We start from the raw sequence: 26987 nt of genomic DNA, 5'->3' as shown, positions 1-26987 counted from the left end.
TGTATTTCTCTGCTGACGTTTGGTTTTCTTGGAAGCATCAGCACTACCTGGGAAAAGGCAATCATCTCATTATTGCCTGGCACAAGGGCAATGTGTCACAATTAAATGAAATACTCATTCAACATTTCCCTTACAGGCAGCTTTTTTGAAACGCACATAACATTCACCAGTTATCAAACATCAGAATTTCCTACTTTTAAGACCACAGTTATGTGGCTGCCATCTTATCATTCAATTCAAGCAAGCTGCAGCAGTCTGGCTGGTCCAGGAGAGTTACCTGGGGATCCAGATGAGGACTTCCTTTTCTGGGCACCTGAGGATCTGGAAGTGGATTTCTGCCTCTTTCCCAAATGGTCTGTCCCAAAGGTCTTCTTCCTTGGTTCAGCGTGCTGAAAGAGGAGGTAACTGTAAAGACTTACTGTTTTCAGATCAGTGATGGCTAACCAGTTACACTGCATGACATGCTGAACACTTGCTGGACAGTGATTTGAGGTTGAGTGATTTGAGGGAGTGATGGAATGCACTTCTTACATATACAGTTTCCTTGAAACTGTGTGACAACAACAATCCATTCCCACACCCGATTCCAAATCTGTGTTGGTCTCACTAGGTGCCTACGCTGACTAAAAAAGACTGCAGGACTAAGAGAGACTCAGATCTAATGCGAGAAGAGGTGTGAGGCAGGCAGTGAGCTGTTGAGACGAAGTGGCTGACAGGAATGCTCGGGCCGGCTCTTACCCAGCTGGGGTCCTCCCCACTTAGCTCCTCGGAGGACAGGGAGGAGAGTCGTCTGCGCTGTACTGAAGCTGCTGTTTTGGAGCTGCCCTCTCCCGCCTCGGTGACTGTGCTCTGTGAGGGACTGGTCTGAGAGCACACAGTGGGTTCACATCACAGCACGTCTCAGGAAATATACACCCTGGTTTGGCTCAAGCTTCACCAAATCACTCACTCAGAACATCCCGCAATGGAAACCAAGCACCAACTGAAATGCTGTGTGCAGCTGTAGTGTCTAAGATGCCGCCTGTGAAGACGTACCTCCTGGCTGAGGGACGTAGCGGAGCCTTCAGAGTGAGTTGGCAGCGTCTTTTTCAGGACAGCTGGAGCCTTGGCCTTCTTGGGTGTGGCCCGTGGCTGTTTTGGAGCTGGCCCCTGCGCAACCGGGCCTGCAGAGTCAGAGTCCTGAAGCACAGACACAGACACCTCCAAGTAGGTAATCCCTGTGCAGAGCATTTTAATCAGTCTCAGAACTGCACACAGTCTGAGGTCCTGCTACCACAGATGCTTTCATCCAACTACCCAATCGGCACTGAGGGGTGGCCACTTGTCTGCTACCTCTGCATTGGTCAGAGGTTAATAAATTGTCTTGGAGTATGAGGAGGCAAATGACCTTGCAGATCATAATCTTTCTTTAAAAAAAAAAAAAGTGATCACAATAGGAGAGGCATAAGCCATACCTCAGAACCAGGGTCAGCGGATGCGCTCCGTAACCCAGTCGTTTCCTCCACTTCCATCCCCTCTGACACCCTCTGCAGTGGCCTGAGAGTAACACAGAGAGAGGATGTCACCAGACCGCCACTGCTGAGGAAGAAAGAGAGAAAAGGGAGGCTACTGTTGTCTAGAAGCACCAGAGAAGGTGACCGCACCGGACCTGGTCTTTGACTTTCCTCCAAAGCTCTTTCGCTGTGCACGAGGCTGACTCCTTTTTTGGGCGGAACTCCTCGATGGAGGCTGGACACCCCCTGAGGTCCGCCCCTTCCTTGCATGGCCAGGTGTCAGAGGAGTTTCTCTACGGTTTTCCTCACTAGCTTTTGCTCCTTTCTTCCTGGCCAGTGTCTTTGGTGCCTCTGTCTTTTCCCCCAAATTAGGACTTAAGTCTTCTTCCAGTGCAGTGCTGTGGAGTGGGTTACCTATGAAGATGCATTCAGCAATAATTATTTCAGTCTTTGATGTTTCATTGGTCTGAGAGAGGACTGATTCCAAGAAAAACAAGCTCTAATGACAAAATAGAAGTGCCTTATTTGCGTTTTGTTGATACGGCTCCTTAGCTTGTACACATGTATTCTAAAGAAGTGGAATTATCTCACCGAAACTGAGCATCTCATCATCTTCCAAGAAGCTGGCTTTCTCAATCGAGGACATGTTAAGGGGAGATATTGACGGCTGGGCCTGCGTTTTCGGTGCTATTTTCGTATTCTTTGCACGTCCATTCTGGAACAGACAATGTTTACTCAGACGTGCATTAAATTTGAACCACAGTAACTAGCCAACTACTGTACATCGAGCATCATGTATACACTTTGTATGACTACTGAGACATGATCTAGCTATACAAAACAATACAACCGCTTACGAATTTTACATACCCCAAGTTCATGCTGAATGGTTTTCAGCGTCTTCCCCGCTTTGCCCTTCTTCGAACTAATACGAGGAAGGGGGAAAAGGCAACGATGTGATTATATCACATGACAGCTAATGTCTGCTCTTGAGCACAACTGCTTATACGTCCATCGTGAATCGCCCTACGCTACCTCGAACAATATGAATAAAATAAATTCGCTTACCTCATGCTGTCAGCGCAGCCAGCTAAACTAGCTGACGAGCTTCAAGATTGATCGTTAAATTGTTTGACAAGTTAGCGAGTGAGTCCGTTTACTTTGTTCTTCAATCAAGAAAGAAAACTGAACGCTGGACTTTAAGTTCCTGTTCTGAAAACGTAAAATTACTTTAGGTTCACTATACCCAGCTAGCTACTATCGTTGATAATTTGAAAACTTACTCATACTATTTGTGTACAGCCAGCTAGCTCGGTTCTTAGCTAGCTAGCTGTTTGATTTTCCTCCCGCGAAATGATTCAAATTACCACCAGGACAGCTCAATCTTTGCCGCTAAAATCAGGGGGTTGTTCTCGTTGCTTCACTTTGGAAAACATTACACGTATCAGCGAAACTAAAAGAACCATAAAGCTTCTAGGAGGGCATGCGAATTTTAAGAAAACTCGAAAGCTGCCCTGGACGAAGCAGAAATTGTTTGGCTATTTATTTTAATTAGCTAAGTAGCTCCTACTCCCATGAAACGTTAGACTGTCCCAGAGCCGTGACGGGGAAGCTGAGCTCAGTCAGGTAAACGAATGTAGAATGAGGCAAGCGGTCAAATGAATGTAGAAAACCATATAATATCTACCCTGCCACCTACTGGACGGGATGATCAACTAATTTGTCTCTAGACAAAAATGGCTATATTTGGTGAACCATAATTGTTAATAAATAATAAAGTATGATTTAACGAACGTTAAAAAATATGTACATTTTTATTAGTGGGGCTGATTAATTGAATAACTGCCTCAGGCAATTTCCTTCAGAGCCTGAGCCCTGTATGGCTTCCAAAGAACACACCAATGAGAAACATTAAAACATTTATTTGGTAACGTTGCGTTTGGAAATATATGCATCTTCCATCTTTACAAAACATACAAATCCAAAACCGTACAGCAGAAGTTTCCAGTTAAGATAAATTACATCTTGGCTTTCAGTCATCCATCTCACAGACTGCATATGGAAAACCATTACTGAATGTACTTTATTATCTCACACCCAGTGCAAGTTTCATTGTTTTATTTAATAAAATTACCGTTTTATCATTTAACCCAGGAAATTTGCCCAAATTCACATGCTCAGTCCCCAAAAAGCATCACAGCTTCATTCACAGCATCATTCTACATACGATTTCTGGCTTTATGCAAAAGTTTACAAAATGCATCTCGTGATGGCCATAGCTTACCCTTGCTGGTATATCCCAAGTCTCCACATTAGAATTAGAAATGGACAACATTTTAAAAGCTATATGCATATAAAGTAAGCCATCTTGTTCACAGCTCTTTATTTTAGAAAACCCCTGAACAACTGGTAAGAAAGAAGACATTTTTTTGGGGATTTAAAAATGGCTCTTTTCCAATATACATTTAAATACAATGTAGTACAGCAACAGTTCTAAACCAGAGTTTCTCCAGAACTTCATACACTTCTTTTCAATGGTTGTGACAGATAAACCACGTTTGTGGGATGGATGAGTCCATCTTGGAATTTGGTGGGGGGAGAAGAGGCAGGGTCAGGCTCTGTACCAGGGAATGTCTCTAATCCCTCCACGGTTTTCAGAATGGGGCACAGGGATACAAACCTGTGGCTTTGGCCCACTTGTGTCAGTGTTGGCCGCATTGAAACAAAGGGCCAATAGTGAGTGACACACTACAGCAGTGGGAAAGAGCCAGACAGATCACAGCCTAATATTCTAAGCAATTCTAAGACATGACTAATACCATAGAAAGGAGATGATTGCATATGTCCCTTGTTGTTACCATCACCAGCATATTCTTTCTTGGTACTTTAACTGGTTCACAACAGATTGAAACATTCTATTAAATAAAACCCACTGTTAAATCTGATAAGTTACACACCAAACCCACAATTAAAATCATCAACATATGAAGGTTTCTACCATTAGCCTTAATATTTCCTAACACATTACAGAACAATCAGTCCTATACAAGTGCAATTACCTTTCCCTGCTGAAGATCAGGTCCTAAGGAATTCACACCATGGGTATGCTTACCTACGACCTCTGGCAATATTCACCCTTCCACTCTACAAATACACTTTAGCACCTTTTAAAATAACTCTGCATTACCACCTATTTATGAATTACAAAACCAATGGCTACTGAAATAGAAGCTATGTACATACTGCAGTTATAAACCATTTAAGAGACATGACTGTAAAAGTACATTCACAATTTCTATAGCAATAAAGCTCCTCTCTCCCCCTGAAAGAAATGGCTCTAAATAATAGCATGGTGCTAGTCCTTGTGCGCACAACAGACAGCATGTTTAACAACAAGGCTCTGTGTTTGAAAAGAGAGAACTCTATAAAAATGTACAAACAGGATGTTGATGAACAGCAAATTATTTTAGATATTCCCCAAATAAGAGACACCCTGAAAGAGCTGAGTGGGCTTGTTCTGCACTTCCAATGACTGAGGTAAGGTACCTAGGGTCAGACTAGTTTTGTCCATATCATTTGTTCATGCTACAGTGAAGGCTTGGCTTGAGTGTGCACTGAAGTCATTCAAAAGGCTTGGATCGGCATTTTTCATCATCCCATCTCCCTGAAGATTAGCACATAGGCTGTCAGTCACAGGTTACATCTTGATCTTGGAGTAGAGTTCGTCGATCTGTTCTCTGAAGTAGTTCCTCAGGTCAGATCTCTTGGCTTTCAGAGTTGGTGTCAATAGGCCGTTTTGGACTGAGAACATTTCTGGGTACAGGGCAATGTCTTTCACCTGCTCGAGACAGGGAGTAATACTTAACATCTGATTTTAAGCGCAATATAATAAATGTGACCACTTGATAATACCAAGCATGCACATAACACACAATGCCTAAAATACATCTAGGGCTCTTTTATTTCAGCCAGTGAAAGTTGTAGAGAGAATGTTCTCACTGGTCTCATTTATGTCTCTCTCTCACACTGTTCACAGCTTGTATCATGGAGTCAAATCTAAATGTACACTGCTAGATGACCAAACATTTCACCTGCTCAAAAGACTTCAGGCCTGCTTCCTTGCCCAGTCTCAATATGTCCTCCAAGATGTTCTTCTTCACATCCTGCATGGACAAACACTATGTAATGAGATAATGCACACCAATCCAGACTTTCCACTTTATGTTTAAAGATACCTTGTGACCACCACGCAATATTTGGCACAAAGGCATTTTAATGCACACACCTCCTGGGGTGTGGTCTGCACATCATTATAAAAACAGAAAAGAATCAAATCACAAGAATATCTGTTGACTCTTTTCCCCACCTGGTTTTTACAGAGCTCTTCATAGGAGCCCACCAATCCCTTCTTCTTGGCCCATCCTGGCAGGAACTCAGGATCTGGCACTATGACTGCCACCAGGCATGCCTACAGAACACGATAAACAACATCCACAAATGGCCCTCATTTGCAATGATTTACTGATACATTACTTCTTGAAAGCACAGCATGTGGTTCATTGAGGGTGCTTTTACACTACCAAACTTTTGTGGTTGTGTTTCCAACTCCCTCTGATATGTGATTCAAATGTAACCTCTCAGTGGTACTCTGTGGTGTCTGCTGTAAGGTTTAAGAGCCAGAGATATCTGGGATTTCAGTGAAAACAACGTATGATTGCTGTAGGGCCTACACTTCCTGTCTGCTTCGAACCCCCGCAAGCCCATGCACTGTTCACTTACAGTCCTGCACAGCCACTCCCCCCTTACCTGCAGACTATCCCCGTGGACAAAGGCTTGCACCACTGGGTCACTGCGGATGTAGATGTTCTCGATCTTCTCTGGCGCGATGTACTCTCCCTGAGCCAGCTTGAAAATGTGCTTCTTCCTGTCCACAATTTTCAAAGTGCCATTCTACACACATTTAAAACAAAAAAAAAATTAATCACCACAATGCTTTTGACTTACCATACCAATAAAAGCAGTACATTGGAAAACACAGGAACTGGAACACAACACAATACAACGCCGTAAAGCATGTGAGGAGTGGGGAGGCGGAGACAGCGTGCTCACCGGCAACCACTTGCCAATGTCTCCCGTGTGGAGCCAGCCGTCCTTATCAATGGCTTCCTCTGTTTTCTCGGGGTCTTTCAGATAGCCCTGGAACACGTTTGGTCCTTTCACACACACCTGCAATGTTCCGAAAAAACGCAGACACCACACGGAGATAAGGCTCACGGCTGAAAGCAGGAGTGCAGGGCTGGGTGAACATGTGCAGCACAATGGAGAGAGAGACATCGATTTCAAACAGCTAATGCTCTAAGAACTTCCAAAAGCAGAGACAGTGCAAGTGTCTGACACGCACCTCCCCCTCTCCCTTGGCTGCAAAGTAATTCATCTCGGCCACATCCACCAGCTTCAGGGAGTTGCAGGGCAAAGGAGCACCCACGTGACCTGCAGAGAAAGAGTCAGGGGTGTGAGGATCAGAGACACCAGGACACCAGCCACACAGCAGCAGAGGCATCAATACGTTAAAACCTGTGCTTAACAAGGACTCTGTCTGTGTGTGTCCGTGTGTGGGCACGTGTGTTACCTGCTGTCCAGTCCCCAGGCATGGACATTGTACACCCTGCTGTGCATTCTGTCTGTCCGTACCCTTCATAGAACTGCCGGGAGAAGACACAGACAAAGGTCACCTTGTAAAGAAAACAGACTAGAAGCTTTGAAATGAAATCGAGAAGAAAACTGTCAACAAGAAAAATACAAAAAAAAATAAATAAATAAAAAAAATAAAAACTTTGCTCTATGGGACCTTGCTAGTGTGGAGAATGATATAATTGCCATTGAAAGGACTCGATGTAAGAATTACTCCAGCGATCTTTATCATAGATCTTTATCTTTACCCTGGAAAACGTGTACTATTTATGCACTACCATGTTTCCACCTTCATCAGAATGCAAATGTGCAATTTATGCCAAGTGATTATTCATATTAGAGGATACAGATCTCCTATGGACACATTCAGGCATCCCTTCAAATATGATCATTACAAACAGGTACCCATCAATCCAGCGGTTCTCACAATCATTTCATGAGTGATCAAGTTCCATCATTTTTAACATCAATTTAATGTAAATCAATGATATCTCACAATATTCTTCATGACTTTGTCATTAAAGATTGACCCAACAATTCTAACTCAAGGCCTAACACCTACGACGACTGGATATCTGTTAACCATTTACCCCGTCCTTTTTTAGGACCGATTATAGTAATCTGCTGCCTTGACCTTTGGTACAGACTCACAGATGAGTGGGTGAAATGTTAAGGAAATGCTGAGTGAGACAGGAGGCTGCATCTCATCCACCAGCTCACCTGGCAGCCCAGGGCCGCGCGCAGGAATGTCAGGACAGTTGGGGACACGGGGGCCGCTCCCGTGATCATCAGCCGCACACGGCCTCCCAGACTGGCCTGCAGGGGGCGACATCCAACACAATTCAGCACATCGAGATCTCCGCTCATGATGAATCGTTCTGTCACCAGCTGACAGGAACCGCATACATCTGTCTTGGCCTGGTTCCCAAGCTGCCCTAGCGCACTGACCAAGGTGACAGCACACTCCTGTAGTATGCCACTGGAAGGGGGTCTGGGGTCAGAATACAGAATCCTGAACAGGTTCCAAAGCACAGGCGATAGCATCCTGAGTTCTTAAATATAAAATGACATACCCGTTAACTTGCTACCAAATGTAACTGGCTGCACCGTTTATGACAAATACATGATCCAAACTGGATTTATACTGGATGCACAACACTGACTTTACACAGGTAAGTGAAAACTATAGTTATGTAGAAGATTCTACTACTTCAGTGCATAAGAAACCAGCCCAAAAGAGTTGTAACAAAAAAACATTAGCTGGCACTTGTTAAGTTCTGGTCCTTGTGAGAAAAGGGATTTGAAATAGTCTTAACCACTGCTACACTCCCCAAAAAAAGATACATCGATTCTTTTCTGAGTCAGACCTGCAACTCTAACATGTGCTGACACTTTGGATTTGTCTAAAATGTATTTGCAAAATATTCATAAGAACAGCATGGGTTTCACAATGCACACAGCCCATTCAGGCCAACTGTACAGCTGTCACAAGAATCTGCTGCATCACCGCATTTTGTTTGTCACAGTTCAGTGGTGAATAAAGTAACTATCCAAAGTGCCACTACAGGCAGAGGACAGGGTCCACTTTAAAACAGAACTGATGAGTCTGAAATACGTCTGCAGGCAGGAAACACATAAGCAGTGAAACTTCCTCCTGGCTGTGACCCAGAGCCAGGGCGCAGGTGTGGGCCAGATTCGAAAGGGGGTGGGGCAGAAATGCAGCAGACTGATAGGTACCACAGGGCCACAGTACTGCAGGGGCAAACAGGTACCTGCACTTTCTTGAAGATGAGTTTGTCCCACAGGCTGTCGTTCCTCATGATCCCACTCCTCAGCTCCGCCTCTTTCCTCTTGGAGGCAAAGTCCAGCACCCACCTCTTCAGGGGAGTGTTGGCCTGTCCAAAAATCTGAGGACAACGGCAGCCGTTAAGAGATCGCACTGTGGGGGTAGAGGCCTGACCTGTAAGCCCCAGCATGCAGTTCTAATATTCTTCTAATATTGTGATTGTGACTACACGTACGGCTTTCGTTTGTATTGAACTCTGCCTCATTTGCACGTCACTTTGGATAAAAAGTGTCTGTCAAATGAATAAATGTAAATGTAATGTAAATGTGATCATGAACAGGACACATTATGACATTATGGAAGCTGTAGCATTATGTCCATGGTATGCAGGGCTGGGATCACCTTGTCAAACATGCGGTTGAGCAGGCGCGGGACCACCGGGAACACGGTGGGCCGCAGCACCTTCAGGTCGTCCATGAGGAGACGAATGTCCCCCTGGAAGAAGCCAATCCGGGCTCCGTGGCACAGGATGACCCCCTAAAGCAGAGGACAGGCACACCATTACCCCACAACATCCAGCCTTGGTCAGACACATAACTCTGCTGTCCACTTCCTGCTAAACTGTACAGTTCATTAAGTCTTACATTTGTCCTGCCCAAGAGTACTCGCTGACCTCAGCAAGTACTGGAGACTACAGAGCAAAGTCTAAGACAAATATTGTGGGAAAAACAAAACAAAAGCCTCCTGAGTGGCACAGGATTGTGAAAGTGAACTAGTATCCTCCCAACACAGACACTGCTGCCTTTTGAAAATACAAGGCGTAACCCTGCGCAAGCATAAACCCAATGAACAATACACCATACAAGTCGGCATTACAGGCAGAGTCGGGTATCTGAGTCACATGTGCTTTGGAGGAATACATACCTGAACCACCCTCTCGAACATATGGGCTAGGGGCAGGTAGGACATGTGCGTGTCGTTGTTGTTTAACATGCTACAAGCCTGGAAGACAAACACAGGATGACACAGGAGCCCCTACCTCCACCACCCTCTCAAACATGTGCGCCAGAGGCAGGAAGGAGATGAGCACGTCGTCCGGGGTGGGGCGGAGCAAGCCCTGGACACGCACAGCGGGACGAGCGGCAGGGACAGAGCAATGGAGGACAGGACAGTTAACAGCCACTCAGAGGGAAAAGAAGAGCACAGGTGAGGTGACAGAAGCTCCAGAATGGAAAAGAAAAGACATTGATATGAAGAAATCAAAGATCAGGCTCAGGGCATTAGCATGTCTCATGAACAATACACATATACATGTATAGAACAAAAAACCTAAATCATGCAAAAAAGTCAAGTTTATATAATCAGATGTTAACTTCATCACCATATATGTTATTGTATAAGTTGCATATAATGACTGGGTGCTACACAGCTAACTAAACAGTGAAGGTAAGTATGTTGAATTGTAACAGGTGGGAAGTGGAAGTGGATGTGGAAATGTATTCATAGCTGATCTAACTTCTATGAAACATTGTATTCTGACCACATGTTCGGTAACATGATGTGCTGCCAGAACCACTACATGTGAATATCAGATTAAAGACAACAGCACGGTTCAGTATGTGTACCTCAGTTATTTTAATGAAGGCTGCGCAGTTGGACACAACATTTCCATGTGTCAGCATGGCACCTTTTGGATTTCCTAGGAGAAATGAGAAGCGAAGAAACGTGACTTTTGGCCTACGCGGTGGCAGTGAAGGCACCATTTAAAGATGTTCACAGGTGTCCCCAGCAGGAGATGACAGGAAATCGGGGTGTCAGAGACTGCAGAGAACAGCACAGCATAGTCACACACATTCACACACATTCACGCTCACTCCAGAGCCAAATATGTGAAGTAATTTATGAGGCCAGTGCCATGTTCCCGCTACCTGTGGTCCCACTGGTGAAGCAGATGACAGCCAGGTCTTCAGGCTTGGGGGGCTGCAGGAGAACACACAGTGGTCAGGTCAACGCACACAAATGCACAAACACACAAAAACACACTCTGTTAATACCCCCAACCCCTCTGCCAACATCAGACAAACAGACAGGTAGCACTGTCCACACTCACCACGGGTGTTCTGTGGTTGGCCTTGCCGGTAGCCTGGAGGAGAATGAGAGAGACTGGAATGAGAACCCTGCTGTGGATGAAAAGCCCAGTGACTGTGGGGCATGGAGTGTGGAGTGTGCCGTCAGCACAGCTTGTTTCACCTCCACTTCCTGTAGGCTGAGGATCTCGATGCCACACTCCTTCCCCCTGGCCACCAGGTCGGCGTCGAAGGCCTCCATCAGGATGATGGTCTTGACGGTGTGCTCCCTGTCCGCCATGGAGTCCAGGATGAGCTTGGTCTTGTCAGGGACGTCACACACAACCGTGGAGATGGACGCTGCAGACACCGGAACACACGGACTCACACAATGAGGATACGGCAAACCAGATTACTGCTAATCTGCTAATCTTGTGCAGACTAATCTACGCTGTAATTGAAAGAATGAGCACTGGATCTGCTACTAAACCAAACACTAACGCTAATCTGAACCCAGGAGACATATGGAACCCTAGGAATACCCCCCCATTGTCTAATTCCTTTTTCTGACAGAACTGTTGGAGAGACTGTTTCACACTCACCCACCTTTGTCAATGATGTAGCCGATGGCCTCTGTGCCCAGTGTGTCATAGAGGGGCACACTCACCAGGGAGTATGTGTAACAGGCCAGCTCAGCGATGGTCCACTGTGGAAGGACCGTTCACAGTCAGATGACCGCTCTCTCTTCAGTGAGTCACTCAGCTTTCAAAGTCACAAATAATGCTGGAGCCCAGTTTGCGTCTCTGCTTTGTCATTACACATTCTGCTTCCTTAGGATTCCTCATACATACCATCTTATGTAATACTAGATACATGACAATATTAACAAGCAATAAAGTAATGTTTTCATGAAAGAAATAAAGCCACGGCACAAAAAGAGACGATGACAGAAGGGAGACCACAGCCACCGCAGGCTGCTCACCTCTGGTCGGTTTTGTGCAAAGATGCCAATGAACTTGTCAGTGGTCTGAGAGTGTCCTCTATGAAGCAACGCTGACCCCAGGAATTCTGCTCTCTCTGCCACCTACAGGAACAGCACCAAGGAGACCATCAGAGCTGCAGCAGATCTTCACTCAGCTGGGACACTGGTGACACCAGGGACACAGGTACCCTAATCCTAGCACTGAAGAGCTCTGACATGGCACCCACTACACCGACGCATTGTGGGCTAAGCATTCTCTTGTTTCTTCCACAAAACAATCAAGGTGCAGCCTGCCGTCTTGCATAGGGTCTCATTTAAGATTACGAGCTCTGTCATCTAAGGGTTATGGCTTGAATGTGTGCACCAATAAGCAAATTCTGTCACTGCAGAGCTGGTAAATAAAGTTGGTTAACATCAGTAATTATAATGTAATTATACATCACCACAAATAAAAACAAAGATGTCCTTGATGAGTTATATCCATGGAAGATTAAATAAGACCATGAGAAGAAGGGGAAAGAGGCCAAGCTGCTGCACTGTGTATGTCTTACCTCCAGGTAGGACAGCCACTCATAAGGTTGGTTAGGCTTTCTTGATCCCAGGCAAGGCCCGTTATCTGCCAAGAAAAACCACACACGCTGTCTTGAATCCATTCTTCAGTACTTCACTTCAGTGTCCTACATACAGAACCCTACACCCATCACCCACCACCTCCCCCCACCCATAGAGATGACTCCCTTTCACAGAGCTGGCTGGCCTTCCCTGAGGAACACCCCAACCTTCTACTACAACATACTTGCACGCCATTAGAAAGTTAGTTTCTAATCAGATCCTTTGATCCTATCCTTTGATCCTATCTGCAACAGAATGGCAAACTTACTTGATACTCGTATGCCTCTGCGGAAGACCTCATACATTGTCTTCGTGTCACTGTAATAGTGTGTCAGGTATTTGTCACTGTCCAATAGCGTTGATCTACGGGCATATTCACCACCCTGTGGGACAAGGGAGGACAGGTAGCACTGGTCAGCTCTTAACCCAGAGGCCATGACACGAGCTCGCCTGGGCTCTTCAGCTCCACCACACATGATGCAATGTACATGTAAAATGAAGATCAGTCAGAAACAAGTCTACAGATATACTGTCAAAGCACAGCCTGTACTGATGTTGAGCTCCCTATCATTCACACATCCAGAACATTCATCTTGAGTTACAAAGCATCTGGATTAAAGGTGAACTGGTGGAGCAACACCCACTCGTTCACTGCATCCATACACATCCATACTGAGCCTTCAGAGGCTGGGGGGTAACTGAGCTGTGGTTCACAGTACATCTAATGACAATGTTTTGTCCACACATCGCAGTGTGTTTACACTTCTCCAGATCCACTGATACATCAGCAGATGGTCTGTGTCCCGTTTACATTCCCCACAGAATACTGCAGTCTGTCCCTGCTCACTCTGATTGGATACTCCACATGGCCACAGCAGACTGATCTACACTGTAGAACGTGGAATTGGGATACCTTGGCACACACCTTCTATGATAGTGATGCAAAGAAAGGACGAACATATTATGTTTTCACTGTTGCATTGCAATGATAAAGAGGAGAGAAAGGCATCACATTTCTAAAAAAAAAAACATGGTATACAACCTGCCTGTGAGAACCTGTGCTGTTAGGTTGATTTAAGTATTGATTATTATATCACATATGACTATAATCACCTCAAATGATTAATAATCTGGTATAGAATGGTGACCGCCACTCCAAGTCTTCTGCTGCTGTTGCTGCTGCAGTCACAGGCTCCAGTAAAACACCACCCACTGTTTAACCCCCACAACCTGTGTTTGCGCTCCATTCACTCTGGCATGCAGTACGTGGTTTCTGCAGTTACTGGCCTTAGGCCGAGTACATACTAAGCTCTGCCAGGAACAGCTAAACCACGTACCACCTGCCTGGACTTACAGGAGCATCTGAGCCTGCTGGCATCAAGGGCACGCCCAGCTAACCTCCCAGTCAAACATAACCAGGAATCCAACTAACCAGAGATTCTGATACAGTTCAAAGGGGATATGAAGGAGTTTAAGTGCAAATGAAACCTAACGACTTTGATGCCATGATAGGGAAAACTGGTGGGACACTCAAGCCATGGCACCCGGCCACCCCCTTTCATAAAGGCAGAAAGCCCCCAGCGACACAGGCTGGCATCTGTTCTCATCCAGGGCACCATGTGCCACTGGTGCTAGCTTTGTATGGTCATACTGTGCCACTCAAGAAGAGAGCACTGCTAACACCAACTGTCAGAAAAAAACGCACTCTCACTGACAGGAAGGCGGGCCCGGCCTACTGAAACACACACATTACCATCTCATGAAGCAAATCCTCAACAGTATGCTTTTCATGCTTAAGAGGTAGAGCTTTACAAATGACCTCAAAGATCAGCCTTACGGTTCTCTCGAAGTAATTTAAGTAAAAAAAATACACTGTGCTCTGCTTGCTGGGAAAAAAACAAATTTAAGAGAACAATAATAGATTGCAGAAAATCTCCTACACCAGTCAGCCTTGGCTGTTTGTCTGGATAATTTCGCTATATAATGTGTCTAATAAGTACATAATGGCTGGGCTGAACAACAGCAGAGCTTCTTGAACAATCTCTACCACATCGCCCATAGGCCTCAGATTGAATAACATTCACTCTCTGAATGGTCCTCTCATATATCCTTTATCTACTCCCAGGTGCAATACTGAGCACACACTCACGCACACAAACACACACACGCATATGTAACAGGAGGAGACCCGAGGGATGAAGCACTGCACAGTGATCTAGACCAGACATCTCAATCATATGAAGCAATGATAATCTACTCTAAATGTATTGGTCCCCTATGAATTGCAAGACTTGCTACATGCATAACAACCAGAGAGGTTGCATGCCTTTGACAGACAAACAAGGAGACAGCCAGAACCATTCTCGCTGGCCCACGATCAGCCACACTGCACAGATATAATGGATTTCAGCATGTTCAGACAGCTGGCCCCGCAGTGGCCCACAGTGTGCATCCTTATGTCTGTCCTTCACAGATTCATGGGAATTTATGAACAGAAATCAAACAACTCATGCTATGTCAATGAAATTCATTTCAAGCCACAGGCTGGGTGAGGCTGGCAAAAACTAACAGTAAAAAGAGTTTAAAGTTCAAGTAAATGATACTGATTAATGAGCAGCAGTTTACTTTATCATAACAGTGAACTTTCAATATGTCAGTTAAACCTCTTCACTTCACTCCACTCTATTGCCCAGAATGCACTGTAAAGGTGGCCACATTGCTTTTTTGTAGTTAACATGGGTCTACTGTTCTATTAAAATAAGAAATTAAAATGTTCAAAGATTTCAACATAAATATATGCATTGTTCAATCTGACAATCTTCGTGTCCAGAGAGAACTGAAGTATCATTTGTTCTCATTTTGCTTGATAGGATGTTAGTGAACAATTACATTGCAAACCATACCTCGCGTCCAGAGAGAACTGAAGTATCATTTGTTCTCATTTTTTTTTGATAGGATGCTACTGCATAATGTTGCAATACCATGATACTCCAGTTCTCTCTGGACACGAGTGATGGTTTGTTGCCCAACTGAATAAAATCTTGCGACATTCATTTTTGGCTCTCCAGCAAGCTACTCTCAGCTAAAATCCTTTTCTGTGTGAACCTGTGTACAGTAGGGGCACAGTACTGGTGAGCAGAGGACGAGCCGTTTTCCCTCACCTCAATCTCCACGGACTGCATGCTCAGGTCACAGGGGGGCTTGAGCGCCTTGGGCCTGGTGGCGTACCAGTAAGTGGTGACGGCGGCGAAGGCCCCCATGCCCACGAGGGTGTTGGTGGGGAGGCTGCGGACGTACTGCTTGACATCGCCCAGCTCAGGGATGCGCAGCTGCCTCAGAAGCTCCTGTGCTTGCATCGCAGGTCTTTACTTTACTGTCTGTACAAAAAAAAAAAAAAACAAACACACATCATTAGTCTTTACCTCACGTTTACACGCACGCTGAGGGCTGGGTGTGAAGGTACACCATCTGCCTGGAGCCGCGTCAACACAGCTCAGAGTGGGAGCGTTACGGAGTCTCTGAGTCTCATGTATTGTGTGGCTCATGGCAGTGCTGCCCGCCGAACACTTCACTCCAGCTGCTCAGATCACTGCTAAAGTTACGGTCAGGTACCATTATTTTGCCAGAACTGGTTGATATTCATTTTTCAATCAAGATGCATTCCTTAAACAACAAAGCAAACCACACTGATAAAAAAGGGTAGCCCAATCAGGTAAACTGAGCAAGCCAAGTGCAGTGCTGACTCTGCAGAGCTGCATGTTACATGCCTGTCCTTTAAATGGCCCTCTCTTCCTTAAGATTTAGACACAGCAACAACACAATTCCCTTGATTAAAAAACTGTTTTAGTCTTCAACTTGTTTACAACTACCGTGGAACATTTTTTCTGGTGCCGATGAGATTCCTAATCACTTTTTAAAGATGTAGTTTCACTTTGTGAAGATTACAGGTTTCATTTTCCCATGGCTCCATTCCAACATTTTTTACACTGAATGTATTGTTCGATTTTGTTGGTGACAAAGAGTTCCTGAGCTCATATGAAACCTAAATTGAGCTTTACTGGAACCACTGTGTGGAGTTCCCCCGATCCCCTTTTCTTTTCTGAACAGGAGCGACCGATTCTCACAGAAAAGCAGAGTTATCACAGGCCTGGGGTTGATCTGTACACAGCAGTGTCTTATAGGCAACTGGGAATGGGGTTAGAGGATATGCCACTGAACTCTGGACCTGAAGTGTGCGGTTTTATATCCCAGGGCTGGCACTGCCATCATACAGCTGAGCGTAGATTACGATCTAATTGCCCTGAATTTTCCCCAAGGTGAACATGAAGCTAACACGGACTTACCAACCAACAGAAAAGAGAGCAAGACATGCCATATGCATTTTACCATGTCACCAGGCATGCTTCAGACAGCACTCCTCTTCATTTCACATTGCAGTGCTTTAATGAGTTTCTAGGTGATAGGGCAATCAGATAGAGATTCTATTTGGAAAGTTTACGAAGTTTAAATACAGTAACAGACAGCCTTTAGCTACCAGCTGCAAATAGTTCAAGTCATCTGCTAGTTGCGTCATCTAGTTGTGTTAAATGTCATCTGCTAGTTGCGGGAAAGCTTAAGTTCACAAAAAATTTCAAATTTAGTATCTTGTTGCTTACTATACAGATTAGTATGTATGATTCACAGCAGAGAAATCTCAGCCTTCTTTCATGACAAAGTCATGTTACTGTTGTCATGAAGGCTGTCACACAAAATAGAGCTCCAGTCCCCTGCGGGCTACTCTTTCCTCACTGTTACTGAGAGCAGAAAGGTCACATTTCGTATGTTTTTTTTCTGTGTGAAATGTTGTACTCTGTACACCCCTTCCTTTTTAAAGGTCTTCAGGAACAGACTAAACAGGAACATCTAATCATGTCTACTGCTATCAATGCGTTACAGTCACTTTCACTCCTTGAACTCTCGCTTTATTTAAGGACAGCACCCTGTGCAGATCCACTGCTCTTTATGGCGTTTGGATGGGCTGATGCATTGGACACAGTGACATGGATGAGCCATCCAGCTTATTTAATGACCAGTGATTTTGCACAGACGTCTGCATAGCACAACGCCCTCATAAACAACTTCCTTCTTGATAACATGTGAAAAACATTCATGAGACAAACAAACCCATCTAAAAGCACACAATGCATCAGACTAAATACAGGAATCTTTTAAATGTCAAAATGTGTCACACTGCACAAATATCAAATGCCACCATTGGCCCTTTAAAATGTATTTTAGGCATGTATCACATATTACACTCTACTTTCTATATTCTAGCCCAGTGTTTCTCAAACCTCTCCTGGAGTACCCCTTGTCCTGCATGTTTTACATCTCTCCCTGCTCCAACACAGCTGATTCAAATGATCAGTTTGTTATTAAGCAGCTTCAGGAGTTCATAACGAGTTGATCATTTGAATCAGCTGTGTTGGAGCAGGGAGAGATCTAAAACATGCAGGACAAGGGGTACTCCAGGAGAGGTTTGAGAAACACTGTTCTAGCCTATGCAAACAATACGAATATGGCAATAAGTGAACACTTGTGACCTATGACATACTTACACTTACAATTTCAAATATTAACAAACATTACATTTTGGCACATGGAGACACAATGGTCAAAAGTCATGTGTTGCAATTCCCTGTTTTTGTTTTCCAAAGATCCACAGGTCACCTTCATCCGGTATTTCATAATGTTGCCTTTTCATAATCGCTATTAGTTAATGTCAGGTTAAGTAAGTGCCCCCAACAAACACTATACTCCACTGAGTGGACAGCTTATCACAGAGCACCTTTACAGAAACAGGTCTAGATGTATTTTGGCTCTTGGACTTTGAAACCGTAGAAGAGAGAAGTGTTAACATCACTGCTACGTATTCAAAGTACAATGTTTGTAGGTTCCGGTTAATTATTATACACTTCACAGATTCATACCCGTAATGATATGCCCATTTCCAGTGCTTTTAAGCACAAGTCATTGTTGTACACTACAAGGTCACAAAACAATGTTTAGAATTGTAACTTCATATTTGCAAGCCTCTTTCACATCCTCAAAAAAGACTGGAGAAAGCTTAGACAAGACAATGTAGGGCTTTGTGGTTTTTTGGAAATGAAGAGTTGACACATTATAATACAGGCCTGTCTAAAAACAAAAAAGAAACATAAGAATGTCACTAGTCTTGTAGGCAAATTACCCTCACATGAAAACCTAGCCCACATCACACAGGTAACCTTCAGAAACATGGCTTTATTAAAACAAGAGAACTTTAACTTTAAAATGGGCCAAGGCCATTTTGTCCTCTCTTTGAAAACCATAATGACACACCTGGAGGAAGACTTCTGCAATATTTATTCAAGGAGTGTGATGTACAAGCAAGTTAGTGTAGCTTTTCCTCTCAGGATTTATTACCATCAAAAACCTTCTTCTCATTGCCTGCTGGGGAAAAGCCACATGATTTGTGCAAATGAGCCCAGTAACAGCACTTTGCAGGCTCTGAGGGCGCAGTCAACAACTTCAGCCTCATTAGAAAGCACTGAATTGAAGACAGAGAGAATAAAGAACCTGAGCCTGGGGTTGTCTGCCACATCACTTTCATCAAGCACTGCAGGTGAATCAAAAGCAAACTGCATACCAGAGGATCTTAAAATAAGACTTTCGTTTTGACATGCACTAAAAGATTTCAGTTCTGCAGCACAGAGGGACACGGGCAGCTAGTTGCGACACAGGGCCTGCAGCCGACCCCGTGCTCTACATGGCTGGGCAGGGAGGTGTGACACTGGCGCACGAGGTTGACTGCGAGCCTGCCCCTGCTGCCTCTCACCCACTGCTATTACGGGCCCACACTGCGCTCCCGTGTCACCTGCTGCGGGCACGCCTACCATCCGAGGCAGCTGCGTCTGCTTTTTACTTCCTCAGCAGCACAATGTCAACAACAAGGTTATAGTCCCTCTCAGCAGAGGAGCAACAATTCCCGACCAATCACAAATCAAACGTTAATTTCGGCCAATGTTACATTTCTTCCCGTTTCACCTAAATTCATTGTTCAGTAGTTATGCTGAACGACACATTCATGGTTCATACACACACTCGCATTACTTCACCAACACACCGGTATGCTGATACATTACACGTCTGCCAACATGAAAGACTTCCCCTTACTTTCTGCAAAGTCAGCTAAGTCAGCCGCGGTGGCTTTACCGAAGGCACTTTGTAAAATCACCCTTCCTCTGACTGAAACCACAGTACTCACATGACAGTTTGGCATGCGGGTAGAAACTGAGGACGTGGGACAGTGGCAGCACGGTACCTAAGGTTTACAATGTCACACCTCTAGCGTAGCTTCTGATGACCCAGCGTGTCTTGCACTAATCCTCACAAACCGAGCCCAACATACTGTCTATGAGCAACTACAGAAGCACATGTGAGCCTCCCCTGTGCACGGTTTTTATACACACTGCACTTCCTTCAAGTGTACTCGACCACAGCATTTTAAAGGTCTGGGGACACACCAACTCTGACTATTGTCTGAGCAAACAACACCTGAGGTATTAGTGTTAAAGCTGGGTTAATGTGCAACTCCAGTAACCTTGGGTAAGCAGAGGGGGTCGGACATGTCCTGTTCTGACGTCAGTCCAAACACACTTCGGACAGACATCCCTCAGAATTCCAATGGAGCAAGTAAAGCAAAACTGCTTATGAAAACCAAATAAAAGTTGTATCATTTACAGTCTGTTGTCGAATACCGACTAACAACACCAACAAGTGCCAGAGTCAGGCCATGGGACCGTGCTGTTAATAAACTGTGTCTGTGTCAACAGACCTGTGTGAATGGAGCCCCCCTCTCCTCCGCAGGAAACTCCTGCGTGTTACGTGGTCTCTCCCCATATCAGCTGAGGCCCTACAGAGGACATGCGGGTGCTAGGGTCAGCCCGCTGGCCCACGCTGCCTTGCAGGTGAAAGGTAACCCACCTGCTCTCTGGCCCTGCACGCTCGGCTGGCCAGAAATACAGACCAATGACAGGGCCAGGAGAGGGAGTCACCCCACGGGCAGGCAGCTGGGTGAGCAGCTAAATAAAACACAATGTCGTGCAACCGGAAAGTATGGGTACAGCTGCTCTTTCCGAAGCGTCGAGACATATTTACGGACCATGAATCAGCTGCTCTGATGGGGGCCAGAGACATGGCCACAGAAATTGAGCTTCCATCCAGCACTTCACCTTTATATGACTGGACACATGAAGTCTGATTTATAATGCTACACTGCATGCACATGCTGCTTCAGCTGTTATTAGTCATTGGCATGCATGTCTTTATTTGGAAAGTACTGCTACTTACCTCTGAAAGTCAGTTCTTACTCCCTGCAATACTTTGTTTACTTCCTCAAAGATACCATTTTTCAAGGTAAGGATTTCAATTACTTTGGTACGCAAATAGTCATATATTCTGATCGAAGTGCTCATTTTATTGGTTTAACATCTGAATAATTTAACTTTTGGTCTTATTCCCATTTCACAGATGAGCGGCTTAAGAGTCCTTCTTCGGACTGCTGTGGTAAAAATAAAAAACTTTGCTCACAAATGAAAAATGTGAAAGCCAAAATATTAAGCAGATTCTCTAGGGGAAAAGCAGTTAAAAACTGCAGTGAAGCTAGCCAGGATTCACTCACTCACAAACACTCTTTAGCTCACACTCTCGCTCTTTCGTGCACGCACACACACTCACCTTCCTTGAGGCGGCACTGGAACATTTCCACTTGGCAACTAACCCCGTAACATGGTACTGCACCGCCACCCTCCCCCCCACACTGCTGGTTTGTTTATTTTGGTTTAGAAGAAGGAGAGAGTCATGCCCTAGCCGCGTTATTCAGCGGCGCCTCTTCAGCTCTGGAGATCCTCAGAGCACCCTACTGCTCAGCATTCACTGCTAACACACCCCTCAGAGTATTACATCACCATGTTCAACTTATTCATCAAATTCATTTCACCTCCTGACTCCCTGGAGCCTTTTTTAGATTTTCAAGGTGAGCCGGCGTGTTGCACATGATCCACAGTGAGCATCTACACTGCGTCTTGCTGTGAACTTTAGCCTAGACAGAGACGATCGTTATATTAAAAATCAATAGATCGCAGGTCATTAGCGATTCACACAGCTGACCATATGTGGGTTTCATGAGTTAATAAAACCTTTACGTTTGGCCAATTTGTGCAACATCATTCCTGTGGACCCCTTCCCTTGGTATGTTTTCTAGATGGGAAGGAGAAAAAAAGTTGAGTACTATAATGTGAAGCAGTCTATTCCACTTAATGATCTAGCACTAAAAGTGGAACCCTAGCTGCAGGCAGAAATGACTCAGTGTACGCTGCTAGTAGATGCTTGTCATGCTCCTGTCTTGTTACCAGGGCTACAGCATTTAAACCCTGAAACAGGAGAGTCTGCTTTCTCTGAGCTGGGGAGACCCACTCAAGACGGCAACACTGCTACCTACACACCTCTGCTTGCAGGCCTCACCCTCCGAGGAGCTCTGCCTCTCCATTCATCCTGGAGCTCCTGGGCTGACCTTGAAAGCTCAGGGGTGACAGAAACAAACCCAGTGACCTGTGTGACCATCACATGCTCTTAATGCAGGGGGCTGCAATGTGGAGCAAAGGTCATCCCTTTAGCTGGGAGATTCATGGAGCAAAGCAGTTCCGCCTCACTATGGCCAATACAAAAAACAAAATAACACAAAATAATCAAAGATAAAAAGTATGAGTTCACAACATGGGTTAAGGTTTTACTCATATACAAAAGCTTTGTTCATGTCACATTTTGTTCTAATTTGAGACTAAAACAAATGGAATGATTAAACTACTGTACTCTTCAGAATTCATGCATTTATTAACCACTCATATAATAACGTAAAATAAAAAACGACCAAAAAGAAAAAAAAAAAAACAGGTTACAGTCTAATACCACTTCAATGTAATTACAGTACAGACATCCACTGTTGACACAATATCTCCATGTCATTCACTGCCCAATTTTCTGGCCTGGACCCAGCTTTCACAAGGCTGATTAAGAGTGAAACACCTGCTGATATAAAACCTTTTACCACAGAGCTTAAACTCACCTAAACTTCTTAAAGACAACTTTTCAGCAATTTAATCCGTGTCGGAAGCAGTCAGCTTAGACTCTCGCTTTAGGTTTCCAGCTGTGGGTTAATAACTGATTAATTCCCCAGCTTACATGGACAGCTGATTTCTGTGCCGAGTCAGTCAAACACGGTTAGGTCTGTAAAAGGCAGAGGAATGAGTCAGCTGTAAACACAGCCCCCCATGCCTGTGGCCTGCAGTAACCTAGCACAGACAGCCAATAGGGGTCAGCCATTGCGGGGGAGCTCCAGCCCCTCAGCACGCCCATCTACGTCTCCGTGCCTGCCCTCCTCTCAACCCCCATCCCTCCCCAAGGACCTGCGCACACGGATCCCTGAACGTGCAGTACGGAGACACACTCATCTCACCTGATCCTCCAATGAGTGACATGCACATTCCTCATCAGATTATTAATGGGACACAGCAAGGGTTGTGTGACAGCATCTACTGGCAAAGCTGAACTTAAGTGATGGATCTGTTAATTACACTGACAACTCATAGATGAACAAAGTGGGAAAGTGTGCTAAGCTTTGGAATTGAGAAACTGCACAATGAAAGCATCCAACCAAAACAGAATGAAAAGAACCAAAAGATAAAACAGACATTTGTTCTCACAAAGTTGATGTCAGTAGCCTTCAATGATGACGGTGTCTGTACAGAAGAAGTTGGAGAGTGTAGTGTAGAGAGCTGCAGGGAAAATGAGTAACTATGGTGAAGCTCAGGGAGAGGACTGTTTTAAAATTGTGCATATTCAGCTGGACAGTGCTACCTGCTCTCCATTTTCCTCTTGATCAATTCCAGCCTCAAAACCTCCATATCTATGGTGCAATAAGCCCAACACTACATCTTTATGTTGTTTTGAAAGTATGTACTTCCACTGAGAGGACAGGAACAACAGCAGCACACAGTACAGCACGCCCTCCCTTAGGAAGCTCGTATGAACAGCCTTTAATGGCTCATTAAGGATCTGCTGTGCAGGAGTGCTCCTTGTGACACACAGCTCATCAATTACTAGCTAAGACTATGAACAATGAGGCAGGATCGTGGTCACTTGTTGAACCGGAGCTTTGTTAGTGTGTCACAGCATACACATACGTGCCTGCACATATACACACACCATACATCAATCTTATGTGAAAGCTGAGACACTGCTTTTAAGCTAAATAACTGAATCATCTCAGATTGAAGTGATCAGAAATGAGCACGGGCTGCAGTCTTTTCTTCCCCTTTTATTGGTTTCAAGCCGAATGTTTTCCTGCAGCTTCATCATACATGTGCAGCACTGCTCCCCCAACTATGTGAGTGTCACACATTCACATTCATGCTGATGACGGCTCAAGCTTTCAGACCATAAGCGCAACAAATCGAACATGAAGGGAATGAAGTTTATCTCCACTCTCTGAAGCTGGGCTCATGTCTTTTCCAGATTCCGGCATAAATGAGACCAACTTGAATGCATTACCATGCACATCTTGCTCAGCATGTCTAGCTCTAGAAACATAACCATGCTGCCAGGGTCCAGTTTTGCCTGGGATCAAATAGATAAAAAAAACTATGGGCCAAATGCAACAATCTTAGCAGTATCTTACACCAGATTAAACCATCAACCTATTAAAAATGGAAGGGGCTCTTGGGCAGTTCTGACAGAGTTCAGCCGGCTAGTGACCCAAACCCCAGTTCGAAACCCCTTCTAAAGTCAGTGCATTTGGAGCAGCGAATATCGGAGTCAGTCAGTTAGACCACGTCACCGTTACTACATCCTGTCTGTTGCAATGCTCATGTCATGGATCAAAGATAAGCTAATCATCAATACCCTGTCCTTTGTACAAAGCAGATCTTCATTATCATGGAACAATGACGAGCTATGCTGCTTGATGGTAGTCACTTCAGAACAGCTGTTCTAGACTAAGCGAGCGTTTTGCTGGTTCTATTTTTAGCAAGAGCGCACAATCACAATGATAAAAACAGCTTCTTGGGCTACGGCAGAGGCAGAGGGTCTCAGACTATGTTGTATTGTGTACGTCTCCAGGAAGCGGTTTGGGAGGAGTAGGTGACAACCGGTAACTGGGCGGTGCAGCCAATCTCCAGAGACCAACCGTCTTCCACCTTAAGCGCAACACTAGAATTGCCTACGATCCCCCCTGGGAAAAAAAACTACTGTTAATAGGGCTGTAGCGGTCTGAGGCGCGGAAGTGTGACACAAAGGATAGCTTTGATAAGGCTGCACAGTGCACTTCCACAGAGGGAAACATTAAACTTATAGTAAAAACGAAATGAATCAGTTAAGAGGAACCACAAGCGATCACGAGCAGCATCGGTGGTATAAGTGAGAATCCAATAACGCTCACTTCTACGTGCGCTGTAGGTGTAAGAGAACTATCCTCAGAGGGGAGTGGCAAATTCGTGGTGTCCATTAAAGAGGCAAATGTGATAAAGAGCATCCAAAATTAGGCTAAACCATTACTCTCTCAGGATTAGGTAAAATCGGTAAAAAAAAAAAAAAAAAAATCAGATGATATGGTTCATCAGCTCAACAGATTGCACCATCATACCCAGAACGATATACGGTCATGCAACGACCCACCTTCAACCACCTTCAATCAGAATTCGACAGCATGCTCTCACACAAAGAAATCAACCAGCCACGTTTTACTCACCGGCAACTGTCTGGCTAACTGTAGGTTACAACTAGTTAGCCAGCTACCAACGTTAGGTAACCAGCAAATGTGCAGTGTAGCTACCTAGTTAACGTTTTAAATCCCTGTAGTTTCTCCGACGTGCTTCTACCTAGCAACGTAGCTAGGTACATTGTAAACCAAGACCAGCAGTTACAACTACTTAGCTAGAAATGTTGGCATCATCGCAATGATGTTTACGATATGCATATGTTAGCTACAGCATGAAAAACGTCTTGCATGAGCATTTCATGAGTATAAACTTTTAAATTTTTTCTAAGTTGAACTAGTTAACAATAATATTCATATCCTGCATATGTAGATCTTTGAGGTCTGCATTCAGGTGACCTAGCTATACGTAAAGAAATTAAATGATTTGTTAACAATACTATCTAGAAATGTACTTTTCTCCCCACTATTCTTCTAGCTAACAACTATCCCGTGAAGCGCGAAATACAAGTTCGCGACTTCATTCACTCCGTCTCACAAGCTGTGATGTAACGTTAGCTGCACAACTGGCTAATTTCCAACACGATTGTAACTTAAAACACACGACAGTCATACAAACATTCACTTTCGTCACATACATAATGAAACTACTAGTTAGCGAAAAGAGTGAGATTGTGACGCGTCAGCTTCGGTTGTGTTACCAACCTGCTAGAGTCCAGCACTGAAATCTTGAACTGGAGACAAACCGGTACAAGACCATGCGGTTTTAGAGAAAGACAACAGCACTTTGCTGTCTATTCTGCTGGTGCGCCGGTTTCTTGTCCAATCATAGAAACGCTGTCATATGCCTTTGCCTTGTGGTCATTTTAAGGAGACTTCCCATTGGCTAATATATTGACCATTTAGACCTGAGAATTGTGACCTTTGTACACACATTCTGAATCTATAATATGCACTTACAACAACGTGATAATTAAGCGAAAAATAGCAGATGTGTTTCTCACGTTATAGTTCTTAGTCTGTGGGCTGTCGCCGCTATATGGCTAAGTGAGGAGATTATTATATCATTTTTATTATCGTTTACAGGCAATAGTTTCATTAACTGAAGCTTTAGCCTGACAAGTTGAAGCATTTGCATTCCAGGGGCTTCAACGTTCTCAAGGTGACCCTGAAATAGTACTCTGAGAGCCATGGAGGGGAAAAAAAAAGCTGGGATAGCCTTTTAGGAAGGCAGACACTGAAAGCACATGGTTCTGACCCTCAAACAAGTATTGCTTTTTGTACATTTACAATACCCCCGATGACTGATTGTCAAACACCATGGAACCTAATCAGTGACTTAAACATATTTCAGTTATTTATTTGTCAAGTTTGTTTCTTTCGCCCGATAGAAACACTGTGAAATCGATTTAAACTATAATTTATCCAAGGGGAGCAACATGCAAAAAGATCAAAATTCAATTTAGTATGAAACGTTGTGCATAATATTAATATATTTATTTATACAAGTAATTCTAATTATATCAAATTTATATGTTTATATTTTATGAGCAGCCTTCTCTCCGTA

General features: G+C 44.4%; 2 protein-coding genes and 1 long non-coding RNA gene across 5 annotated transcripts; all 3 read right to left on the bottom strand.

Moving 5' to 3' along the window:
• Positions 1–236: 236 nt before the first annotated feature.
• On the bottom strand, positions 237–2107 carry LOC118793613. The gene is made up of 6 exons (XM_036551839.1): positions 2085–2107; positions 1649–1907; positions 1455–1536; positions 1036–1179; positions 739–864; positions 237–389 (listed from the first exon to the last, which is right to left on the bottom strand). Exons 1-6 carry the CDS (start codon positions 2095–2097, stop codon positions 237–239), a joined length of 777 nt encoding a protein of 258 aa, XP_036407732.1. The 5' UTR covers positions 2098–2107.
• An 8-nt stretch (positions 2108–2115) lies between these two features.
• Positions 2116–2648, bottom strand: LOC118792911. The gene is made up of 3 exons (XR_005005638.1): positions 2562–2648; positions 2364–2418; positions 2116–2208 (listed from the first exon to the last, which is right to left on the bottom strand). It is a non-coding gene; the product is annotated as an uncharacterized LOC118792911 (long non-coding RNA).
• An 868-nt stretch (positions 2649–3516) lies between these two features.
• On the bottom strand, positions 3517–26227 carry LOC118793079 (long-chain-fatty-acid--CoA ligase 1-like). 3 transcript variants are annotated; one of them, XM_036551054.1, is made up of 21 exons: positions 26126–26227; positions 15792–16007; positions 12899–13013; positions 12570–12634; positions 12019–12120; positions 11643–11742; positions 11221–11396; positions 11081–11113; positions 10899–10950; positions 10596–10669; positions 10010–10087; positions 9373–9507; positions 8957–9091; positions 7905–8000; positions 7123–7195; positions 6895–6983; positions 6603–6719; positions 6300–6443; positions 5860–5961; positions 5585–5656; positions 3517–5331 (listed from the first exon to the last, which is right to left on the bottom strand). In XM_036551054.1, the coding sequence occupies exons 2-21, from the start codon at positions 15984–15986 to the stop codon at positions 5191–5193; spliced, it is 2094 nt and encodes a 697-aa protein (XP_036406947.1). In that variant the 5' UTR covers positions 15987–16007; positions 26126–26227; the 3' UTR covers positions 3517–5190. The 3 variants fall into 3 exon arrangements, with proteins under 3 accessions (XP_036406947.1, XP_036406949.1, XP_036406948.1); XM_036551056.1 differs by lacking the exon at positions 10010–10087 and adding an exon at positions 9895–9972; XM_036551055.1 differs by lacking the exon at positions 26126–26227 and adding an exon at positions 22775–22921.
• Between the last annotated feature and the right edge of the window lie 760 nt (positions 26228–26987).

Source organism: Megalops cyprinoides, chromosome 18 (assembly GCF_013368585.1).
Source record: "Megalops cyprinoides isolate fMegCyp1 chromosome 18, fMegCyp1.pri, whole genome shotgun sequence".
Classification (NCBI taxonomy): Eukaryota; Metazoa; Chordata; class Actinopteri; order Elopiformes; family Megalopidae; genus Megalops; species Megalops cyprinoides.
The sequence above is the reverse complement of the archived record's forward strand: the minus strand, read 5'-3'. Positions and strand labels throughout refer to the sequence as shown.

What these genes read in the sequence shown, in the direction of transcription:
- LOC118793613 (XM_036551839.1), bottom strand. An exon ending in CCGCTGACCCTGGTTCTGAG is followed by an intron (nt 1,180 to 1,454) that starts GTATGGCTTATG and finishes TCTGTGCTTCAG; the next exon opens with GACTCTGACTCTGCAGGCCC. An exon ending in CTACGTCCCTCAGCCAGGAG is followed by an intron (nt 865 to 1,035) that starts GTACGTCTTCAC and finishes GTGTGCTCTCAG; the next exon opens with ACCAGTCCCTCACAGAGCAC.
- LOC118793079 (XM_036551054.1), bottom strand. Translation starts at nt 15,986, where the DNA reads ATGCAAGCACAGGAGCTTCTGAGGCAGCTGCGCATCCCTGAGCTGGGC. An exon ending in TCAGCCTACAGGAAGTGGAG is followed by an intron (nt 11,114 to 11,220) that starts GTGAAACAAGCT and finishes ATTCTCCTCCAG; the next exon opens with GCTACCGGCAAGGCCAACCA. An exon ending in CAGCCAAGGGAGAGGGGGAG is followed by an intron (nt 6,720 to 6,894) that starts GTGCGTGTCAGA and finishes GGAACATTGCAG; the next exon opens with GTGTGTGTGAAAGGACCAAA.